Source organism: Hippoglossus hippoglossus, chromosome 24, assembly GCF_009819705.1.
Source record: "Hippoglossus hippoglossus isolate fHipHip1 chromosome 24, fHipHip1.pri, whole genome shotgun sequence".
Classification (NCBI taxonomy): Eukaryota; Metazoa; Chordata; class Actinopteri; order Pleuronectiformes; family Pleuronectidae; genus Hippoglossus; species Hippoglossus hippoglossus.
Genome location: NC_047174.1, coordinates 9,355,312 through 9,376,600, shown reverse-complemented (window position 1 = coordinate 9,376,600; position 21,289 = coordinate 9,355,312). Strand labels below are relative to the sequence as shown.

Sequence of the window (21,289 nt, the reverse complement as noted above, 5' to 3'; positions counted from 1 at the left end):
ATCAATGGTAAACTCAGATTCACCAATTTCAAGAGGCGTTAACTCAGATTTTTACACAAATGATTGAGATCAGTTCTCTTTGTAGCTGCTGTGACATATTCCTCATGGTTCTCAGTCAGATTTATACAGTCTACTTGGCTGTAGTTGACGTCCCTGAAGAGAGTTTCTTTGCTTCCTTTGAATCCCCAGCATCTCACAAAACCAATGTGCGTCTTTACTCTGTACACACTCCACCACTCCTGAGCTTTCCGAACCAGCTTTATCATGCATGGATTAATGTTTCTAGCCAAACACGGGCTGTTCATGGTCAAAACATCCTGGATGGTTCTCTGCTGATTGGTTGATGGGCTACTTGGCAATGAAACAGCTTGACTTAGCTCACATTCAGCATAGGCAAACTCTCGAGAGGTTAAATACCTGAAACCTCCCACTAGTCCTTTGGAAGCTTTTTGGATGAGAGGTACATCTTGATGAAACACAGGAAATAAGTGAATGAAATGCTTTTAGTAAAGTAAGTTGTCCTAACTGAAATGTACTCAAATTATACATAGGCACTTCTCCCTATGTATTTATTTGTTTGTTTGTTTTTTCAATTTAGTCTTACTTATTTGTTCTTATTTGCAGGCACTGTTTTGTTATTGTAAGTTTTACTATTTAGATCATATACATGTGGAAAAAATGAGTTTAATAATGTGGAAGATCAAAGATGCAAAGATTAATTTTTGGAGGACTCTCAATAAAAATATGTAAATATATAAAAAAACAGAAACACAATCATGTCCAGTAGCCTACGTTCAACAACTCCTGGATATGTGTGTTAGTGTAACTCACAGTGTCCATGCAGTTGGTATATTCATAATAATAGACCATGTATATACATATTAATGTACTTAATATGTTGCATACTTATATGTTCTGTCTACTTATATGTTTACATCGGAGAGAAACTGCATTTAAAACTTTTCTATGTCCTGCACATATGTCAGAATTGACAATAAAGTTGACTTTGACTGAATAACAGTCAACTTTCTACTTTTTTAAAAACACATGTTCTTGTAAAGAATTATAAATCTCCATACGCTTTAAAAACATCCAATGAACTATCTCATTCAGTGTGAACACAGCCAACAGGTATCATCCCTTCATTCTTTATATTATTTATAATGTGAGATATTATTTCATTGAGCAGGTATGTATCCTCCATGGATAACATCACTGACCAATCAGAGCCCGCGGTTTGTTGACAGCCGGCCGGGGCGGGGCATCACACCAGACGCTCTGGCCGCCCATTGGACGCCGAGGCCTAAGCCCATGACTCTCCGACCAATCAGGGGCGTCAGTCGATCTGACGAGCTCTTGTGACCGTGTGTTGCTCCGGTGTCTGCCGCTGCAGCTCCTCCGTTCATGGACACTGCGACTTGACAGAGAAACACCTGAGACACCCGCAGCATCATGGACATCCTGAAGTCACTGGGTCACCCGGAGGAACTGTTCAACCTGTTCAAGTTCAAGATGGGGGGATGCACGACCGTCATGCCGAAGTTGGATTATGTGAGTAACCGCTGTATGAATGATGTACACATGCACGCGCTGGGACAAGATGCGTGGTTGCATTTGTCTCACGGATCATGCGGGACATGGTGTTCTCGGTGTGCACAGCATGGACATTATCACTGGAACCATGTGCAGCAGATCTGCACATGCTTAGCTCAGGCTGCAGTGTAAATGGATTGGCTCTGACTGCTGCTCACTTCCGCTCCTCAACCACAGACAGAGTCAGATCACCGGGCTTAAAGTCAAATCAGATCTGTGGTGTCACTCCTGTGCTGGCTCACACTCACACAGACAGAGGTGACCATTGACTTGGGATTTGTGTTACGTAATGAGCTTGGGGGGGGGGGGGGGGGGGGGGGGGGGGGGAATGCTGTGCGCATGTTTGACGGATAATCTCACTATTTAAAACAGCAATGTGACCCTCAGAGAGACAGGGCCTCTGCAGACACTGCTGGTGTGTCCAAGTTTTAACCAGGCTCTTACTTTGATAGGCCACATCACAGTTGACTAAGTGATAAGCAATAGAGAGAGAGAGAGAGAGAGAGAGAGAGAGAGAGAGAGAGAGAGAGAGAGAGAGAGATCAGCAAGGTATCAGGCACATAACACACTAAACTCAAATGTAAAAACTATAAGATCAAGCTTACCATAGTGGAGTGGAAAGAGGACGTGACCCTGCTAACACGGATATGAGATTATCATCATAACCATCTAAACCCTGGGTTACACACACACACACACACACACACACACACGCAGTCCAGTATGTGGTGGAGTGGGTGGTCGTGGTTATTCATGGTCACTAGCATACAGTCTGTATAAGTGAATCTTATGAAGCTGCGCAATAAGGCCAAAAGCATAGTATGGCCAAAAAGGAACCTCAAGATAAAAATATTGGTTGATATTGATAATTATCATGATAAATGTCACTTTGGGATATAGCATTGCCTCAAGTTGTATAACAGTAGAGTTGTAGTGTGGCAGTAACAAACTGTCTCAGACACATGTGTAAACAACATGTGTATTTCAACACTCACTCCAGTGGTGTTGTTATGAGTGGTTAAACGCAAATTTTGTAGGTTTGTGAGCACCAACATGAGATAAAAGATTTTACAAACTTTCAGGCCTCGCACAAGTACACAAGAATACACAAGTTCCCCTAAACTTATCTATACTTTTTATTATTACTATCATTCATTTGTATAATAACAACTCCTGTACGTCCTACTGTCTTTCCCACTGTGGGCCACCAGATGTCAGCACATTACACTTCCTCTATCTGCAGCACACACTTTGATACAGGCCTAGAGATCATCTGATTACTTTCTACAGTGTTGTTATGATTTATTCTATATTAACGATAGAAGTAAATAGCAGTTTTTATAATTCATGCACTTTCTGGTCAGTGGCAACCAGAATACAATAGTTCCCCTAAACTTATTTATCATTTTCTATTATCACTTTTACTTATTTATCTACTTTTGCCCAATTACCAAGATAAAACATTAGCTAATAAGCATATAACAAGGCCTTATGTCATTTAAGTCTGACTTTTCCACTTTAAAACACTTTATGAACTATAATCTAACTTTGTTTAAAGCAGTAACGTATATTGTGATCAATCCGTGTTACACAGACATGGACCCGGTTAGTAAACAGTGAGGAAGGTGACGGTCATGTTTTGGGTCGAAGTGGGAGGAGGAGCCGTGCAATCACAACATCAGATCTACAAACGCTCTGCACACACACGCTTCAGGTACACAGGGTTTGTAGATCAGTGGAGCGCCTGTTTCCTTCACCCTGACGTCCTCCCAAAAACATTTGTACGTCGCCGCCCCCCCCCCCCCGCTCCCGTGTCCTCTGCATGGACTTCATGTTTGTATCTCACCATGGCCCCAGTCGTCTGGTAGCTGCTGCTGCTGCAGGCTGTGTTCGCTCCCATGGCCGGAGCTGGCTACAAGTGTCCCGTCTCCCTGGCCGTGTTCAAGCGCTCTCTGTCGGTGGCGCCGCGCGGCTGCGGTGGGTCCGCTCCACGGTCCCTGCTGCCGGGCTGGAGGCTCGGGGAGCGCGGCCTGCAGGAGGCCGCCCGCCCCTCCAGCGCCGTGAGAGCCGCCAGCTTTTACCGACACAGCGCCTTCTTCTGTCTCTCCTGCCAGGAGTCCATGAGCGACAGTCTGCGGACCTGCTACCTGTACCTGAACCAAACCAGCCGGAGCTTCGCGGCCGTGATCCAGGCGCTGGACGGGGAGCTGAGGTGGGTAAACAGGGGGTTAGTCCAGGTGAGGGGCAGGAGGGGTGTGTCTGCAGGCATGTTGTCCTCTAGTGCGCAGGCTGCAGCAGCTTCCTGTGCAAAATATACATGTGGAGAAGAATAGTATCTGCAGTGGAAACTACTATCAGCTGCACACTTCCTTGAATTCAATCCAGTTGTTGTTTATTTTTGCATGTGTCCTGCTTTACCCTCATAGAAACAGTCCATAAAAGAACTGATAGTATTTCCTGTGGAGGGTTTCCTTGCTCCCTAGAGTGATTTAACAATGGCCTAAACTCTAACACATTTTGTAGAAAGATAACATACCAGTTCGACTACAGACTGTGGAGTCAGTTATTCTAAATGCTCTGCAGGTCATGAAAGGGCCAATTTGTTTTTTTTAAAGGACTTGAGTATTATTCAAATGACAACAAATCAAATGCACATCAGCAGTCTCGTGTCCACTCTGTTGGTTTTGCTTGTTGTTGCATGATAAGATCTGATCTCTGATCTATGGAGATGTGTTTAGGTGCTATGTCACAACAATGAAGCAGTTTCTTCACTTCAGTTCAAACTATGTCTTTGTGTCGTTTAATTATGATCTATAAAATGAAAATCTATGCAGCAATGTTTTCAGATAGCTTCATCTGATCTACCAACATCCAACAATTCCCAAAAGTTCAATAGTGAAACAGGAAATATTAGCTTTTTGTAGCAGTTTTGCTTCCTCATATACATGTCAGCTCCATTCTACCATTCCAATGATAATTGTGTGCCGTGTAACAGGTTTCAAAAGAAAAGATTTTGCAGAAGGAGGCTTCATTTATTTATAAAGCTGCTTTCAGATTTGCACTGAAGTCCGGATTCGAGAGCTTTTGGCGATAAGGTCCTAAATAAAAACACATTATTCCTGCAGCAGAATGTATACGTCATGTCCGGCCTCCTGCATGCAGTAACACAAAGACATTAATAACAAATTACGTTAAAATCCTCCTTGTAACCTGCCGCAGGAAACTGATAATGTTGCAGACAGATAACTCTGCTGCTGCTGCTGTTTCTAATTTAAGCTCCCTCTTCAGGTCAGAACTGTCAGAAAAGAAATGACAGCTGTTTGTAAACACACATCTTTAGTGAGTGTGTGTGTGTGTGTGTGTACTTTAAATATCCTCGGAATCTTCTACAGTTAGGCTAACCTGATCTCTGAGCTTTGACCCCCGAGTCATGACTGTTATTTTTGTCATTTAGTAAATCAGTGACGAGGCAGCTTTTCAGCCAGCTCCCACACACACAACTCCACGCTGACTCTGTGTCCTCCCTCCTCTCTCTGCCATCCAGACATGCAGTTTGTATTTTCTACTTGGTGCTGCGAGCGCTGGACACAGTGGAAGATGACATGAGCATCCCCCTGGACAAGAAAGTCCCCATGCTGAATAATTTCCACACCTTCCTGTACCAGGACGAGTGGTGCTTCAACGAGAGCCAGGAGAAAGATCGGCAGGTCCTGGAGGATTTCCCCACGGTCAGTGGTTCTGCATGGTCCCACACAGAAGGGTAGTACGCAGGTGCAACAGGTACTCAAGGTTCTTTTGACTAAAATCTTCTTGTGTCCTTTCCATCCAGATATCACTGGAATTCAGAAACCTTGCTCAGGAATACAGAGACGTCATCTCCGATATCTGCCAACGTATGGGAGTGGGAATGGCCGAATTCCTGGAGAAGAAAGTGGGATCCATGAAGGAGTGGGACCAGGTGAGGGTTAGCCTTGTGTTACTGTATATTAGGAGAATAGCAATAATAACTAGAATGGCGCTGAGCAGAGCCCATACATGAATTACTCCCTGGGAAATTGGTGAAAACATAAAAATAATCTTGCAATGTTAAAGGATCTGGCTCAGATCCCATTCTTCCACTAAATTTCGTGGAAATCTGTTCAGTAGTTTTTGTGTAATCCTACTGACAAACAAGCAAATGGGCAAGAGCAAGAACAAAAACACATCAATATAAATGGAAATATAAATGCAAATACATTTAATAGAGCCCATGACGATAGAAATAAATAGAGATCCAAAAGAAACTTGGATTAAACTACAATCTTTGTTTCTTCAGGTTGTTGTTTGCTTGCAGCACTATAAACCTAAAAAGAAAAAGAGTGTTAATAAACAAAAATATTTATGACCATATATGATAATTTGATGCTTACACACTTGCACACTTGTTTAGCAGCTCTATTCTGCATTAATAATATTCTTCCCATACACCTCACACTGTGCAAAGCAGCGTCCTTTTAGCCCAATATAGATTCAACATGTCTCTGACAGTTTGTTTGTTGTGCATGATACAACTGTAGAACTCTATTTTCCTCTGTGCAGTATTGCCACTATGTGGCCGGGCTGGTCGGCATTGGCCTGTCTCAGCTCTTCTCTGCGTCCCAGCTGGAGGACCCTGAGGTGGGGCAGGACACCGAGCTGGCCAACTCCATGGGCCTGTTCCTCCAGAAGACCAACATCATCCGGGACTATCTGGAGGACACGCAAGTGGGACGAGCCTTCTGGCCACAAGAGGTAGGAGCCTGTCCTTGAGTCTGATATGAGAGTGTTTGTATGTGTGTGTGACCTTTTACGTTGTCACACAACAGTCTTGGGCAGATTGAGTCTTTGATTTTTTGAGTATTCTCAATTTTCTGTCATGAGTAAAAGATTGTTCTGTTAAAGCACCAGAGTAAATTAAAATTGACCACCTGCGTCCTTGTGTCCCTTTGCAGGCTTGGAGTCAGTTTGCCGTTCGTCTTGAGGACCTGGCCCAGCCGGACAAGCTGGAGTCGGCTCTGTCGTGTCTCAACCTACTGGTCACCGATGCCCTGCGACACGTCCCAGATGTTATCGCCTACCTGTCGCGGCTGCGCAACCAGAGCGTCTTCAATTTCTGTGCTATTCCACAGGTATTGACTGATGTCACTCACAGATCCTTTTGTGCTATGAGCTCTCAGCGCTGCCAAAAAAAACTCAATCAGTAAATCTGTAAAACTTTGCCAAGATGGACTTTAATAAGATACAATTCCGTGTAGGGTTAAAACTAAGAGTATTGTAATCTTGTGCTTTCTTTTCTTTGTAAATTGGAAAACCAAATGCCTTATACAATTTCCAGGTGATGGCGATAGCTACATTATCAAAATGCTACAACAACCCCATGGTGTTCCAGGGAGTGGTAAAGATCAGGAAGGGACAGGCTGTCACCCTCATGATGGAGGCCACCAACATGAGAGCTGTGCACACCATCATCAGCCAGCACAGCCAGGAGGTGGGTGTGTTGCCGTTTCTGTATCCTCTGCTAACGTTTCATTTCAACACACCTAAACCCGATTTTCACCCTCGTTCTCTCCTCTCGGCAGATCTTACAGAAGGTCTCCCTCACCGACCCGTCACGGGACAAGACCCTGCACATCCTGGCTCTGATCCGAGAGAAGTCCGCGCTGTCGCAGTCCACCCTCCCCTCCAGGACCCACCACCTGTCGCCTATGTACCTGTCCGCCGCCATGCTGCTGGCCGCCCTCAGCTGGCAGTACCTCAGCACCACTGCGGCACAGGCCCAGGGCACCGGCAACATGCAGGGACAGTGAAACCCCTTCCCCCTCACCTTCCCTGTGGGTGCTACAGACTCAGAAACCCCCTCTGCCCACTCTAGAGGTCTGGCTCTCCTCTCACTCGAGGACTCCGACGCACCTTTTCCCTCACTTTCTCCTCGTTGATATGGCCGTCACAGGACCATGGACACACGTAGACTGCAGGGGGCGCTCTTGTAGCAGACTGGTCTCATTAGGTTTGACGGTGATTTGTCGTCGTCCTCCTGCATCTGGATTCATTATCACACACAGTGTTGTGTGGTTATATTCACCAGCATAAATGGCACATTGAAACAATTCAGGGGTGTTTTATCATCATTTCATGTTTACGCTGATCATGTGTTTCCTCTTTTTTTGGAATACTTAAAAAACATTTTGACCCATTGTTTGGATTGATTGAAATTATTGAGCATATGTGAATATTTCATATAATATTTCATATTTTCTCTTTTGAATGAAATGTTTAAATATGCTAAACACGACACTGCCTATTTTAGGATTTAATAATCGCAGTCACCAACCTTCATCAAGTTGTATTTTAATAACTCCCTCAAATCCTATTTTTAATATCAAATCAATGTGAGCTTAAAGGAGACATATCATGCTCATATTCAGGGTTAATACTTGAATAGGTTTACATGCTCTAATGTTTAGGAAACTTTCCTCATACTGTCCATTACGGCAGCTCCTCTCTTTAGCCTCTGTCTGAAACGCCTGGTAGGATAAATGTCGCTCTTGCTTTACCTGGATTTTTTAGAAATTCGAATGGGATTATAGAGGAAGAGCCCTAGCGTGCATTATTATGCAAATGTCAGACTATCAACGAAGTGTTTTAGAAGCTTCGGTGTTTTTGTTGGGAGAGAGAAGTTTCCTTTACCAAGACTTTTTAAACTTTTTAACAAACATATGAAAAACACACTGGAGGAAAGAAACACTGAAAAACCATAATATGTCTTCTTTAATATTCCACTTATGTTTCTGTAGGAGAAACTCTTTAACTGTTACAGCAGTGCACTTCTCTCATTAGCACTGTGTGTATGTGCTGCATAGATGTGTGTAGCATCCCAACACTCTTCTGTCTTTGCTCGTTCTGCTCCAGGTACTTTGTAATAGGAGGAAGAAAAGGAAGAAGAAGAACAGTGTAATTCTGAGGTGGCTTCGTCAGACTGTTGGTGTGAATTGTATTGAACAAATATAATGTCTTTGATGATATGTGAGAGAGAAACGCATATTGAGACTGCTATAGCTGAAGTGTCCTTAAAGCAGCTTTGGTGAGTAGAAAGGCCGGCACACAGAAACCTTGCACCGAACCAAAGGAGAGCTACAAACATTGCTATGTAATGTGAAACTTTGATTTGTATATATTTGAACAAATAAAGAGTTGAAATTATGGCCTGAAAGTTGATTGTGCAGAAAACACGTTTACAGCTGGTGGATTTTAGTGGACTGACCTCGATGTTATATATTCTACACTGTAAAATTATTGTTTCTATTATACAGCAGCAGGTTCAAAGTTCATATATTATTAGATGCTTTGATTTGTGGTTTTATTTCTGTGTATGTGTGCAGCAATAGGAAAAACACATTAAACAAAACAATTAACAGGGATGATTTTGTTATAAAGTGAGTTATAATGACATTTAGTTTTTGTAATCATTGTCGTAAGTTTAAACGGCACCTGTTAACCTTTGGATAACAGTTTGTTGGTCACATGAGATTTAAACTGACGATGAATCCATAACTCAGACATGTGATTATATAACGAGTGGCTTGTAAAAAGGAGAGAAGTAAAAACGCGGAAGAGGAAAGGTGATTTGTTCAGTGAGGAGAAGGAACTGCACAGAAGAAGAGCATCAGTCGAGGAAAGAAACAACACAGGTAAATGTTGAGATGATAATTGGTGTTCATGTAATATTTATTTTAGAATTTAATGTTGCGTATACGTGGCTTGATGTATTTTATTATTCACAAATATACTTCAAATTTAGATTTTGTGATAGTTTTATGAGTTGAAAAGGTGAATTATTTGCAACATATTTTAGTAGTAATCTGATTTCATAAGTCAGCGTTGCAATATTTGACTTTTCAGAATTAGGGGTTTATTTTAAAATCGCCTGTGTCGCAGGATGCATCGACTTGTCCTCCTCTGTGTGCTGGCGACTGTCTCAGTCTCCTGGTCCCGGCCTCACCTCGGCCCGCTCTCCTCTGAGATGGTCGACTTCATTAACAAGGCCAACACCACGTGGACGGTGAGATCACCTCAAATGTCCGATCATATACTTCAGGGTATTTGCTGGATTTCTGGTGACCTCTGCAACTGTTGCAGCTGCTATATGAAATGGAGGAGTTGCAGATTTCAATCAAAAAGAAGACTTGATGGTTATTTGATGTGAACAATGGTCTTTTGCTCCAGGCCGGACAGAACTTCCATAACGCTGACATCAGCTATGTGAAGGGACTGTGTGGGACCATACTGAACGGACCCAAGCTGCCAGAGGTGTAAGTTTGTACTACCACAGGCCGTGTGTGTGTGTGTGTGTGTGTGTGTGTGTGTGTGTGTGTGTGTGTGTGTGTGTGTGTAGTCTCTCACATGTCCAAGCAGGTGAGAGTCAGCAGGTTGGTCTTTATCTGCAGTGCTTCAGTGACTCGTCCTCTCTCGTTCACAGGGCTCATAATATTGAAAACTTCCAGCTTCCAGACAACTTTGACCCACGTCAGCAGTGGCCCAACTGTCCCACCCTCCAACAGATCAGAGACCAGGGCTCTTGTGGATCCTGCTGGGTGAGACTGGCGGATTATGATATAAAGATTTAACAGTGCAGACCTAGAATGGCATTTTGTAGAGTGCATACCAAGCCCCAACAGTCGCCTTAAATTCAATCAAACGGCACCAAATTTCACACACTCAGAGATATCGTCATGTTTCATGAAGATCCATCAATGATTCTCTGGGGAAATTATGAAAAGGTGAAAAAAAATAGTCTATCCTACAGTGTTAAAGAAAGTGGAAAAAAATAATCCAGGATTTGTACCTTTCTCTGGATCTGTGCCACCAAATCTCTTGGAAATCTGATCCGTAGTGTTTGCCAAATCCTGATAACATACAAATAATGACAATATAACCTCCTTGGCAGAGGTAACAAAGAAGAGGCCGTAAAGGGGCCAAGAGGAGGTCATCAATAATACAGGCGTTCTTTTTTTAAATGTCTCCCAGGCCTTCGGGGCAGCTGAGGCGATGTCCGACAGGTTATGTATCCACAGCAGCGGTCAGATCTCTGTGGAGATCTCAGCTGAAGATCTGCTTTCCTGCTGTGATGATTGTGGCATGGGGTGAGTGTCTGTTGAACAAATAAACCCAGTGTAATTATGGTCTTTCAAGAGTAACACCGAGCAACACATGTGGTGTTTTTGTTGGTCGTAGCTGTTTCGGTGGTTTTCCCTCTGCTGCCTGGGAATTCTGGGGAAAAACAGGACTCGTGACAGGAGGCCTGTGCGGCTCTAAAGTCGGTAAGTGTGCACGGAAACGGGTTCACAAAGCTGCTCGGACAGACTGAACTGAGACTGACTGTGGTGTTGTGTGTTGAAAGGCTGCAGGCCCTACTCCCTCGCTCCCTGTGAGCATCATGTGAATGGAACTCGTCCTCCATGTCAGGGGGAACAGGAGACTCCCAAGTGTCAAGAGATGTGCATCGATGGATACTCACCCTCCTACCCGAAAGACAAACACTTTGGTATTAACATTTAAATAAAAGAAATTCTCCCACACTCTATTTTATATAACATTTTCAACTTTGAAGAGAGTCTGTCTTGTTTTTTCAGGGAAACGCACGTACAGCGTCCCCTCCCAGCAGGAGCAGATCATGACCGAGCTGTACAACAACGGGCCTGTGGAGGCAGCTTTCTCTGTGTATGCCGACTTTCTGCTGTATAAGACTGGTGAGGCTTATTCTATGTATAATGTACGCACACACACTTCTACCCTGCCAACATGTTAACATGAACCTGTATTATGTAGTGATGGTAAATCTTTTGCTTATACTTTGCATTCATGAAGGTAGCCTTCGGTTGTCCTAAAAACTCAAAAGGTGTTAAGTTTGTCCAGTCTGGGATACTGTAAAAAACATGGCGGCCTCCGTTGAGAGGAACGGCCTCGACGTAAATATAAAGGGCTCATTCTAGGGTAAAGAAAACAACAATTCTTACAATTTAGATAATTACACACTAGTAAGAACATCAGTAGGATTATTTTATATTCAATTTCTGACAACAGATTCCTTTCACCTTAATCTTACACACTGGACCTTTAAGTAAATTACGTTGAGATATGAAAAAAGCATCACTCCTCTGATCCTCTGATGTTAATGTTTAGCATTTTTATTGTATTTTTTATTACTGTAGGTGTGTATCAGCATGTGACAGGGGAAATGCTTGGTGGTCATGCCATCAAGATCCTCGGCTGGGGGCAGGAGAACGGGACGCCCTACTGGCTGGCTGCCAACTCCTGGAACAGTGACTGGGGAGACAAAGGTACGACAACATGTCACATTTTCTCTGTCACATATTCTTTCTCGTGCAGAACACGCCGATGTGTAAATATCTGGGAATGTGGTGAGAGAGACATAAGATTTTGAATAACATTTTTTTTGTGTCTTGTAATTTCAGGTTTCTTCAAGATCAAGCGAGGAAATGACGAGTGTGGCATTGAGTCAGAGGTGGTGACAGGAATCCCACTCAACTAGACACAATGAGTCCTGGCTACTGAGGAAGACCTTGTTGTTCTAAATAAACCGTTATATTGATCTCGTGCTTTTATTATTCAATTTTTTTTCACATGAGTTGTACAGTAGTATAAGGTAATCCAAAGAGTTAGAAATAAAAGTTCAAGGAAATCTAAAAAGACATGAGTGAGATGTTTTAAATGAGCTTATATGTAAAATGTAATTTGTTGTAATGGCTCCCGTGTTTCATCATGGTAGTGGTTAATTATAATGGAGGTAATTATAAAAGCTGCACAGAGGCAGCACTTCCTGAAAGATGAAGCTCAGGGAAATAGAAACATAAGGACTGTAAAAAAATTTAAAAAAAGGTTCTCCATCTCAACAAATAAGAGATACAATGAAACACTAAAAATGATCTTTAGAGTTAAAGCTTAGAGTTAGACCATGTTTGAAACCAACTATAACAAAACTGATAACCAAACCTTGGAAAATAAAATGACTTGTAAGGCTGGTCAACGCTTATTTAGACTGGACCCATCATGATACATTAAAACGAGAGCTTTCACTCTGTTTCCATGTCTAGGAATCACAGAGGTGACATTATCCTCCAATCAAAACATGTGAGTTCTGTTGGGTCCCTTGTTACAGCAGCACACAGGTCAGAATGAGGTAGACAAGAGAATACAAATATAAAAGGAGTCAAAATAATAGCTATAATAATAAAAAAATAATAAATAGAAAATACAGAATATGTACATAATATACACCTTTCATCACAGAACAAAATATTGTTCGTATAGAAAAATGTATTTCAGTAAAGGGTAGTAATATAATATAATATAATATAATATGAGTCACGCATGTACACACTGAAAATGATCTTTCTGCAATACCCGAATTAAACACAAGGGGCGGGGCAGTGCTGATGCTCCCAAAAATATAGAGGATGAAAAAGAAGAAGAGAGGCGCATGCCTGTTTGGTGACGTCCATGTTTGTAGTCCCCCTGTGTGGGGGGCAGGGAGGGGGCGGAGATGGACATTTGTCATTGGTCTATGGTCCGAACAGACGATCTGCGGTCACGGGAGGAAGCAGGAACCGTGTCCGCCGGAGGACCGCCTACTGCCGGGGGACAAACACCGCCGAGAGGAGCTTCTCACCGGCTCTGTATCCGTTCCTAGGGGGAGGAAGAGCCGCGGGACATCTTGCTGTTCGGCTGCCGGTGATGAAGAAGGCAGGTTGCGCTTCTCTCCGGTCCCCGTGCAGACAGATCCCAGCAGGTCGTCACCATGTTGTTATCCCACTTGGATATGTGGAGATTATACTGGGAGTGTGTCTCCAGACCTTCCACCGTGTTCATCTGCTCCCTCACGGCCGCTCTGTACTATCTGTGGGGCCGCCAGTGTCAGGTCGGTGCCTCGGCTCCACAACCGCCTCATTGTGTGTTTCATCATCCTGTAGTTGTCTCATTCTGTTTTATAATATCATCCTCTGTGGCTTCAAGTTATTTTTATAATTTACTTAGTTAGATAATACTTGTATTCTGCTCAATTTGTTATTTTATTTTACTATATTTTGCTTATTTTTTTTTATTTAAATCGTAATAAATTTGACCTTAAATTGCTTTATTTTTCTTATTTAATTTATATTTTATTCCACAGCTTTTGGCTTAAATTTTCTTATTTATATTTTTTAAATTTTTACTTTGTGCTTTCTTTTCATATTTGAATTAAATATTTGTTATGCAGCATTTCACTTTATTTTTCTTATTTAAATTCAATTTAATTTCAATACATTTTTATTTTATATTTTATTTAGTTTTATTGTATTTCACTCAAATATTTTTGTGCATTTTTTAATATATTTTTATTTCTCATTTCATTTAAGTTCTTCATGATCAGGCAGCACAGAGCTTTACGTCGATAAAATTCAACTTTCAGCTCAAATTAAAAAATTGAAATAATAATATTGTAGAATATAAACAATCCATAGATGGTTTATAATGCGCTATAACACCATCATAAGGATATTTTTAAGTGTTGATGAACATTAAACATCCATAAATGTTGTATAACACATAATTGATACTTGATAACACAAGGTAACATAGCTGTAGTCTAATGTAATGTTATTGTTAGGTTTGGAACGTTTTGAAAATGCAAATAGTTGTATGTATATATACATAGTAACAGTTGTACAGGTTTTCATGACATGCCTCTTGTGTCTCTGGCTCAGACACCAGCTCTGGTTTGTAGTGAGGCGTTCAGTGCATTCCTCCACAAGCACTGTCCTGTGGTGTCCGAGCGCTTCAGTCCCACGCCGTGGTGCTGGGGAGGCCGCTTCCAAACCCTGGTCTGTTCCGTCCTCAAATCCAGACCCCACGTCACGTATCGCAAGTAAGATGAGTCTCCCAGTATCTTTCTCTTACTGGTGGAATCACACATATATATGATTGTTTTTCAAGTTCAGGCCTTTTCAATCTCTCTGCCTCTGTCCTCTCCCCCCGTCCCTCAGTGAGCTGATCCGTACAGGTGATGGCGGTCAGATTTCGCTGGACTGGGTAGACAATCACGCCAGTGCGTCCTACCCAGAATCCTCTACCCGCCCCACAATACTGATCCTCCCGGGCCTGGCAGGGAACAGCAAGCAGCCCTACGTGCTCCACACCATCAGCCAGGCCACCCGCCGTGGCTACAGGTCAGCTGTGTGCTCCCCATCGCTCTCCTGTTGGAAGGGATTCAATTATTTCCCTGTGTGGCCAAAATCAGAACCAAACATTTTTTATTCCGTAATTATAAACTGAAATATATCTTCTGGAAGTCACACACCAGTTTGAGTTCAAAGCAGTGAACTTACATGACCCTGACTGAGTGGAATCTACTTTGCTGGTCCTGTTTTCATTGACATTTTCTTCTCTAGATGTGTGGTCTTCAACAACAGAGGGGTCGCAGGAGAAGAGTTGTTGGTAAGAACGATGATTACATAATGAGTTATCGTCATGTTAACAGACTCTGTTTGTCAAGTAGCTTCAAGGTTTAGAGTTTGTTTGCTCCAATTTGGAAATAGATTTGACCTGTAAATATGAAAGATTTAATATAAGATGCAGGGAAAAATATTTTGGGTTGGTTAGAGCAGCCAGAATCAAGATCTCAAACTCAATTCAAATTGAACTGCAGTAAGAGGAAGTGGGTCTTAAGCAATGATTTAAATGTTTCACGGTCTTAGCGGTTCATATATAAATAGATTAGCTGATTCCACAGATTAGGGGCAGCCAAAGGCCTGCTCACCTCTATTTCAAGCCTAGACCTTGGGACATTAAGCCTGATCTTATTTCTCTGTGTAGATCTCCACTGTTCAAAAATGATTGGAAACACATTAATGAGCCACATTTGAAAACTTATTTTCTGAGGATGAATCAAAGTACAGGTCCTAAACTTGTAGGTTATTTTTATTGAAACTTAAAAAAGCCCTGCTGCTGGGAATACTCATTACCGCACTAAATGTGTTAATCAGCACAAATGCACTATTTGCTCGTGTTTGAGAAATTACATTTTTAGCTGATTTAGGACTCTGTTTTTATTCTTAAATATATATATATATTGTGTGTGATTATATTATGACACTTTTATATATTTACATTTTCAGTATGAACAAATGGGGTTTTAAATGCTACAGATGGGCAGTTGGAAAGTACTGACAGAAGTAATTATTTTTGTTGACAACCTCTGTCCTCCTGCTTCAGACACCTCTCACCTACTGTGCAGCCAACACCTCAGATCTCGAGCATGTGGTGCAACACGTCAAAGGACTCCTCCCTCAAGCCCCTGTGCTTGGCACCGGAGTGTCGATGGGAGGGTGAGTTGGTGTAATCTTTCAAATGTCTTGCATTTATCTGAAAAACGTTATTATATATTATTTTCTCTGCCCTTTAACTAAAGTCTTCCTCTTCCCTTTAATTTCCTAAGTTATTTTTCTTCCACCCTCTGAAAGCATGTTGTTGTTAAACTACCTGGGCCGCAAGCGCTCGGAGTCGGGGCTGGTGGCGGGTTTCACCGTTTCCGTCCCGTGGGATGCGCAGAAATCCTCCGTCTCTATGGAAGAACCACTCAACTGGCTGCTCTTCAACAAGTACCTCACGTCTGTCCTGTGTGGTCTCATCACCAGGTCAGATCGGTTGCGGTTTTCCGCAAATTTTTTGAATTCTTTTTTTACCATTCTGCAACGCTGACTCCGGTGTTCTTTCGGTTTCTCGCAGGCACAGGAAGATTCTGGAGAAAGTGGTGGATTTGGACCACGTCCTGAAGGTACGCTCTCCTTTTCACAGTCACCTCTCTGACTGCGTTTACATGCACACTAATATCCTGGTTATTATCGGCTTTGGTCCAGTTTTTGTGTTTAAGCATGTAAACATCATATCCTGATTTCAGTCACCTGGAGAAGCCCTTATCCTGGTTTTGAGAAACACGATTTTACTACATAGAGTACTCCGAAAATTACCAGGATACTGATACATGTATACATAGTATTCCGATCCCACCAGTCAGGCCTCCATATCTTCATCCTTTGCATCCTGGTGGAGGACATGTTTAATATTTGCTGTACCTCTTGAATTCCATTGCTGACAATAAGATGAATAAGCCAAATCGGCAACGCTGTGTTGGCTTTTAATGGAGCGAAACCCGCTATCAGCCAAATTGGCCTCATTTTTAATAGTCACGACGATACAGGAATCAAAATTCCCTGTAGGCTGTAACCATGGTAACATTAAACATCACAGGTGCCTGCACAGACAGCACACAATCACAAGTAGTCTGGATACATGTATATGTGGATATGAAGAACCAGATTTCTCAATATTCCATTTAAACACCATTTCCAAAACCAGGATGAGCCTCGTGATGGTGATAGTAGTGATTATGTAAACACGGCCTGTGTCATAGTTTCTCATCTCTGCCGTGTTTCTCCTCCCTCGTCTGATTCCCACCGTCTCTCTTCCAGTCACAGACGATCCGTGAGTTTGACGAACGCTTCACCTCTTTGCTTTTCGGATATAAATCTTGTGAGGACTACTACCTGGACGCCAGCCCAGACAAGAAGCTCCACAACACAGCAGTCCCCATCCTGTGTCTCAATGCCGCTGACGACCCCTTCTCTCCTCAAAGTAGTGAGTGGACAGCGCGAGGAGAAGAGATTTTTACACGCTTGAATAAATGTAAGTTCAGTGCATCGTGCTAACCGCTAGTTTTGAGGTCAGATTTTGTATTTTCTTCCTCACAGCGTTCCCACTGTCGATAGTCCAGGACCTGCCGAACGTCGCGCTGCTGTTGACGGCTCACGGTGGCCACATCGCCTTCCTGCAGGGTTTGTTCCCCCGCGGTGAGAACTACATGGAGCGGCTGTTCAGCCAGTTCGTCCACGCCGCCTTCGAGCACCCGAGGGACATCAACAAAGCCTGTTGCATCAAGTAGAGGCAGACGAGCTGATGATCATTCCCCTCCAGTACGTACTCTGAGCCCGATCGGATAACACGATAACTTTCCACTGCGAAGAATACAAAGTCGGTGGCGTTACAGCAGTAGAGGAGCGATGCACAGAAATGCGTTGCTCTTTTGTTCTGCCACAGACAAGTTGCGTCTCCTTCACCTTTACACTGAAAATGACCAACTGTATTGTACAATCATGTGACCTCGATGCAACTAATCTACCTCCTCAAAAATTGGATGTCTCATCAGGTAACAAAGAAATCTGGTAACTAAATTGAGGTTCTACAAACAAACAAAACGAATCCATGTTTAGTGATTTGGAAATGTTATTTCAATAGAAATGATTTGAATGTGTAGTAATAGAGACGTGTTGTTGTTGGATTCTTTTGCTTCTTTGGATTTTGCAAGATTTGTTTTCTTTGAAGTGTGGGACAGGAGGATTATACGTCTTTCAGGCCTTTGTGCATACTTTACATACACTTCATTCCAGACCCCAGGGGTAATCCTGGTTGCTGCTCAGTTGCTAGAGCTGTAAGTCTCCACTGGAAAACAAGGGGGGTATATTGCATCTAATGCAACAAACCCTGACAAACGGACATTGAAGTCAGAGCTGTGTCACTGACAAAGCCTCACATCTGGATGAGGATGTATCAAAGCTCAACCACATCGCAGAGGCACCATGTATGCATTTTAACATTGGAAACATGCAGCAATGGGGAGAATCTGAGCTGCTCACAGACTATTAGTCAGAGACGTTGGTTAGAATGAAGGATCCAAAACCCTGAAGGGAGAAACACAGCTGAGACTGTAAGAGGAGATGGAGGTTCAATAGAAACATGATTTAAGAAGCTGGGAGTAAGAAAGATAAGAAAATAAATCACTATCCCAAGAGGCCACAAACATCGACAACTTTTAAGCTCCAAAGTCGAGACACGAACTTCCAAGGAAAAGAAATCTGAGCAGTGTGCTTGACTGGCAGGTACAGCAGTCCTGCTCAGCTCTCATTAAAAAGTCTCTACATTTAAGTGGTTAAGGGTTAATATACTGTCTGATTTGAACAGAAATAGAATCCTATAACAAAGAGGTTTAGACGAAGGAGCTTCATCCAGCTGCCAAGTGTCTTCTTCACAAATTCTTCCTCACTAACACATTCACTGGCCTGTTCATATAAATACTATTAAACACCCAAGTTAATGAAAGTGTCCTTATAAAATCTATAAATGAAATATATTCAAGCAAATATGCTTTTAATGTAAGGAAATATTAATTTTAGAGTCAAGACCAACCAACAAGAGCCTTTGTTGTTGAATCTGACTTAACCACACACGATAAAATGATTTTCAGTAAGATTTCTCAACATAATAATCTTAAATGCAAACAGTCAACTTTATCAAATATTTGGAGACACAAATAGCAGCAAAAATTGATTCAGTTATAAATGCAGAATATAACAGTAGATTCAATAATCAAATGTCCCGATAATTACTGTTCTAATTGTTCTACTCACACACTCCTTGGATTATGAGCAGACGTGTTTGAGGTGAAAATAATTCAAAATTCTTATACATAAAAATAAAAGTGATCAACAGTTGTTACAGGAATTTTCCTCTGTGGCATCTTTGGATTTTTTCTCTGTGGTTCGGTTGAGCTTTGACACGACCTCATCCCAGGGTGAGGCCTTGTTGACACCTATGAAGAAAGTACTCACGCACTTATAAGTTTAGCATTTGCATATTTAATTTTAAATGTCAGACACATAAGTAAAGTATTGTATGTGTTTACATGCTTTTGCGGTATATATGCTCCCCTGCAATGTAAAGTATGCAGTACAAACTAATACTTCTCTTTGTGGTATTTATAGGTATTATTTTCCTCTGTGTGTTTAAATTGCTTTTTCTTTCGTCCTTTTCGCACATTATTGTTTGGAGGATTGAGTGACAGATGAAGGATTATCACCACTTTCAGTCCACATGTTCATTATTTTACAAAATTCACAGAAGAGCTGCAGTTGTTTTTGACTCGACTTTGATGTAGAAGTGTTTTTAATTATGGCTCATGAACAAATGAAGATTGTGGCAGATAGTGTTGCTGTTGTGGTTTCACTGAATTTAACATTTATTAGCTCACCATTTATTTGTAGATATAAACTATGATCACTTTATTGAACTGCTGTGTATTTGTGGATGTTTTTTTTTCCAGTATTAGTTCTGTTTTTACAAAGTCTGTGAACAAAGACTTTTGGACATTATCTGATTGGTTCCTGAATTAGACTTGAATTAAAGAATGATAAATATACTTTGTTTGATTAATGGTTTTCTTTTGTTTGTTTTATCAAATGTTTATTGGGTGCAGTATTAATGTGTTCGCTGTACAGTTAGTTTGGATGGTTTGCATTGAACTGGTCTAGATAACAGACCACATGGATATTTATTATTATATATGATGGGTCATATTATTTTATTTCTGATCAATGAGCACTTTCCCCATAAAAATATAGAAATAAAAAAATAAAAAATACCAGTAAAAGTTCAAATAAATGTTCAAATTAAATTAAAAGTAAAAAACAAATGAAAAAAAAAAAGAATTGAAATAAAAAATTCATTTTAATTCCAGCTGAATACTGAATTTAACTGAAGCAATTGTAAAGAGTTCTGTGGCTGTGATCAATAGCAACACTTAATCCTGGGTTTGTTTATCACCATATTGCTACTAATGGAAAAATGTCTTAACACTCGACTTCCCCTTCAGCTCCGCCGCTGAAACCAGAGCCCTTTTATCTCGGAGCGGTGGGGTCATTAATGTCGTTGATTAACCAGACGACGTATCAATAATTAACCGTGGACAATAAAGGCCCACGCCCTCTGTCACAATGCTAACCCTTCAGCCTCATTTAGATTCATGTCATTCAGCCTGGAAAACGTCCAGCCGTGTTTAGTCTGTGGAAAAAGAAAAGAAAAACACACTTTCCAACTCTGGTAGATGAAATCTGTGAGTCTGTGCTGCTTTGTCTCAGCTTTGATCATTTCCCACAGCTTTACCTGTTGCTTTTTTCCAAAAACCAAATCCGTAATGGCTTCACTTCACCTTTCAGTCATTTTACAGAGATTTACACTGATGAAAGATTCACACTGTTTACTTACCCACTTTAACTTGTTACCCAGACACACAAATTTGGCGTGTAGCAGCCACAAGTCTCAACTCTGTGTCAGTGGCTGTTACAGTGATACACAGACTCTAAAACAACTTGTAGAGTTAGATTTATGAAAATAAGAGCTTTTAAAAAACAGATATTAATCAAAATAACACCTAAAGTTGCGCTACCAAGGCCAAGTGTCCCAGACATGGGATGGGAGGATTCTCTCAAGTACCTCTCTTCTATGTCGACAGAAAATAATTAATCACTGCTGAATATCACAGAAATCAGTGTCTTTCAAAACATAAATAACTAAATACGCTTTGATTTTTGAGAGAAAACACGTCCTGAATACTTGAACAATACTTGAACAATACTTGAATATTTACATGTACCAGTCAATCCACAGTGTCTTGGCTTCAGCTGGTGCAGAACACCGCTGCTCACATTTAAACACCAGACGTATACGTTCATTTACGCCCAGTTAGATTTAGGATTGATTGTAAGAATCTTTTAATAACTTTTAAAGCTCAGCA

At 41.6% G+C, this 21,289-nt stretch overlaps 3 protein-coding genes and 1 long non-coding RNA gene across 6 annotated transcripts; 3 read left to right on the top strand and 1 right to left on the bottom strand.

Annotated features, from left to right (window-relative positions):
• Window positions 1-1,160: 1,160 nt before the first annotated feature.
• Window positions 1,161-3,579, bottom strand: LOC117758362. The gene is made up of 3 exons (XR_004613268.1): window positions 3,440-3,579; window positions 2,199-2,226; window positions 1,161-2,061 (listed from the first exon to the last, which is right to left on the bottom strand). It is a non-coding gene; the product is annotated as an uncharacterized LOC117758362 (long non-coding RNA).
• Window positions 1,358-8,814, top strand: fdft1 (farnesyl-diphosphate farnesyltransferase 1). 2 transcript variants are annotated; one of them, XM_034579972.1, is made up of 8 exons: window positions 1,358-1,551; window positions 3,708-3,805; window positions 5,138-5,321; window positions 5,423-5,551; window positions 6,172-6,363; window positions 6,564-6,740; window positions 6,947-7,099; window positions 7,191-7,516. In XM_034579972.1, the coding sequence occupies exons 1-8, from the start codon at window positions 1,453-1,455 to the stop codon at window positions 7,416-7,418; spliced, it is 1,260 nt and encodes a 419-aa protein (XP_034435863.1). In that variant the 5' UTR covers window positions 1,358-1,452; the 3' UTR covers window positions 7,419-7,516. The 2 variants fall into 2 exon arrangements, with proteins under 2 accessions (XP_034435863.1, XP_034435862.1); XM_034579971.1 differs by lacking the exon at window positions 1,358-1,551 and having other exon boundaries at window positions 3,492-3,805; window positions 7,191-8,814.
• A 357-nt stretch (window positions 8,815-9,171) lies between these two features.
• LOC117758411 (cathepsin B-like) lies at window positions 9,172-12,270 on the top strand. The gene is made up of 10 exons (XM_034580059.1): window positions 9,172-9,299; window positions 9,547-9,670; window positions 9,835-9,920; window positions 10,088-10,202; window positions 10,636-10,751; window positions 10,843-10,928; window positions 11,009-11,152; window positions 11,241-11,357; window positions 11,820-11,948; window positions 12,084-12,270. The coding sequence occupies exons 2-10, from the start codon at window positions 9,548-9,550 to the stop codon at window positions 12,158-12,160; spliced, it is 993 nt and encodes a 330-aa protein (XP_034435950.1). The 5' UTR covers window positions 9,172-9,299; window position 9,547; the 3' UTR covers window positions 12,161-12,270.
• Window positions 12,271-13,147: 877 nt separating this feature from the next.
• On the top strand, window positions 13,148-19,912 carry LOC117758410 (phospholipase ABHD3-like). 2 transcript variants are annotated; one of them, XM_034580057.1, is made up of 9 exons: window positions 13,156-13,546; window positions 14,373-14,533; window positions 14,652-14,834; window positions 15,057-15,102; window positions 15,880-15,992; window positions 16,128-16,301; window positions 16,393-16,441; window positions 17,136-17,301; window positions 17,415-19,912. In XM_034580057.1, the coding sequence occupies exons 1-9, from the start codon at window positions 13,427-13,429 to the stop codon at window positions 17,603-17,605; spliced, it is 1,203 nt and encodes a 400-aa protein (XP_034435948.1). In that variant the 5' UTR covers window positions 13,156-13,426; the 3' UTR covers window positions 17,606-19,912. The 2 variants fall into 2 exon arrangements, with proteins under 2 accessions (XP_034435949.1, XP_034435948.1); XM_034580058.1 differs by lacking the exons at window positions 17,136-17,301; window positions 17,415-19,912 and adding an exon at window positions 16,611-17,049 and having other exon boundaries at window positions 13,148-13,546; window positions 16,393-16,547.
• Window positions 19,913-21,289: the final 1,377 nt, after the last annotated feature.

Bases quoted from the DNA above. Each gene is read 5' to 3' on its own strand.
- fdft1 (XM_034579971.1), top strand. From the start codon at position 3,492: ATGGCCGGAGCTGGCTACAAGTGTCCCGTCTCCCTGGCCGTGTTCAAG. The intron at 3,806-5,137 runs GTGGGTAAACAG...TCTGCCATCCAG, and splicing joins GCGCTGGACGGGGAGCTGAG to ACATGCAGTTTGTATTTTCT. The intron at 6,364-6,563 runs GTAGGAGCCTGT...GTCCCTTTGCAG, and splicing joins GAGCCTTCTGGCCACAAGAG to GCTTGGAGTCAGTTTGCCGT.
- LOC117758410 (XM_034580057.1), top strand. From the start codon at position 13,427: ATGTTGTTATCCCACTTGGATATGTGGAGATTATACTGGGAGTGTGTC. The intron at 15,103-15,879 runs GTAAGAACGATG...CTCCTGCTTCAG, and splicing joins TCGCAGGAGAAGAGTTGTTG to ACACCTCTCACCTACTGTGC. The intron at 16,442-17,135 runs GTACGCTCTCCT...TCTCTCTTCCAG, and splicing joins ATTTGGACCACGTCCTGAAG to TCACAGACGATCCGTGAGTT.
- LOC117758411 (XM_034580059.1), top strand. From the start codon at position 9,548: ATGCATCGACTTGTCCTCCTCTGTGTGCTGGCGACTGTCTCAGTCTCC. The intron at 11,358-11,819 runs GTGAGGCTTATT...TTATTACTGTAG, and splicing joins CTTTCTGCTGTATAAGACTG to GTGTGTATCAGCATGTGACA. The intron at 11,949-12,083 runs GTACGACAACAT...TTGTAATTTCAG, and splicing joins CAGTGACTGGGGAGACAAAG to GTTTCTTCAAGATCAAGCGA.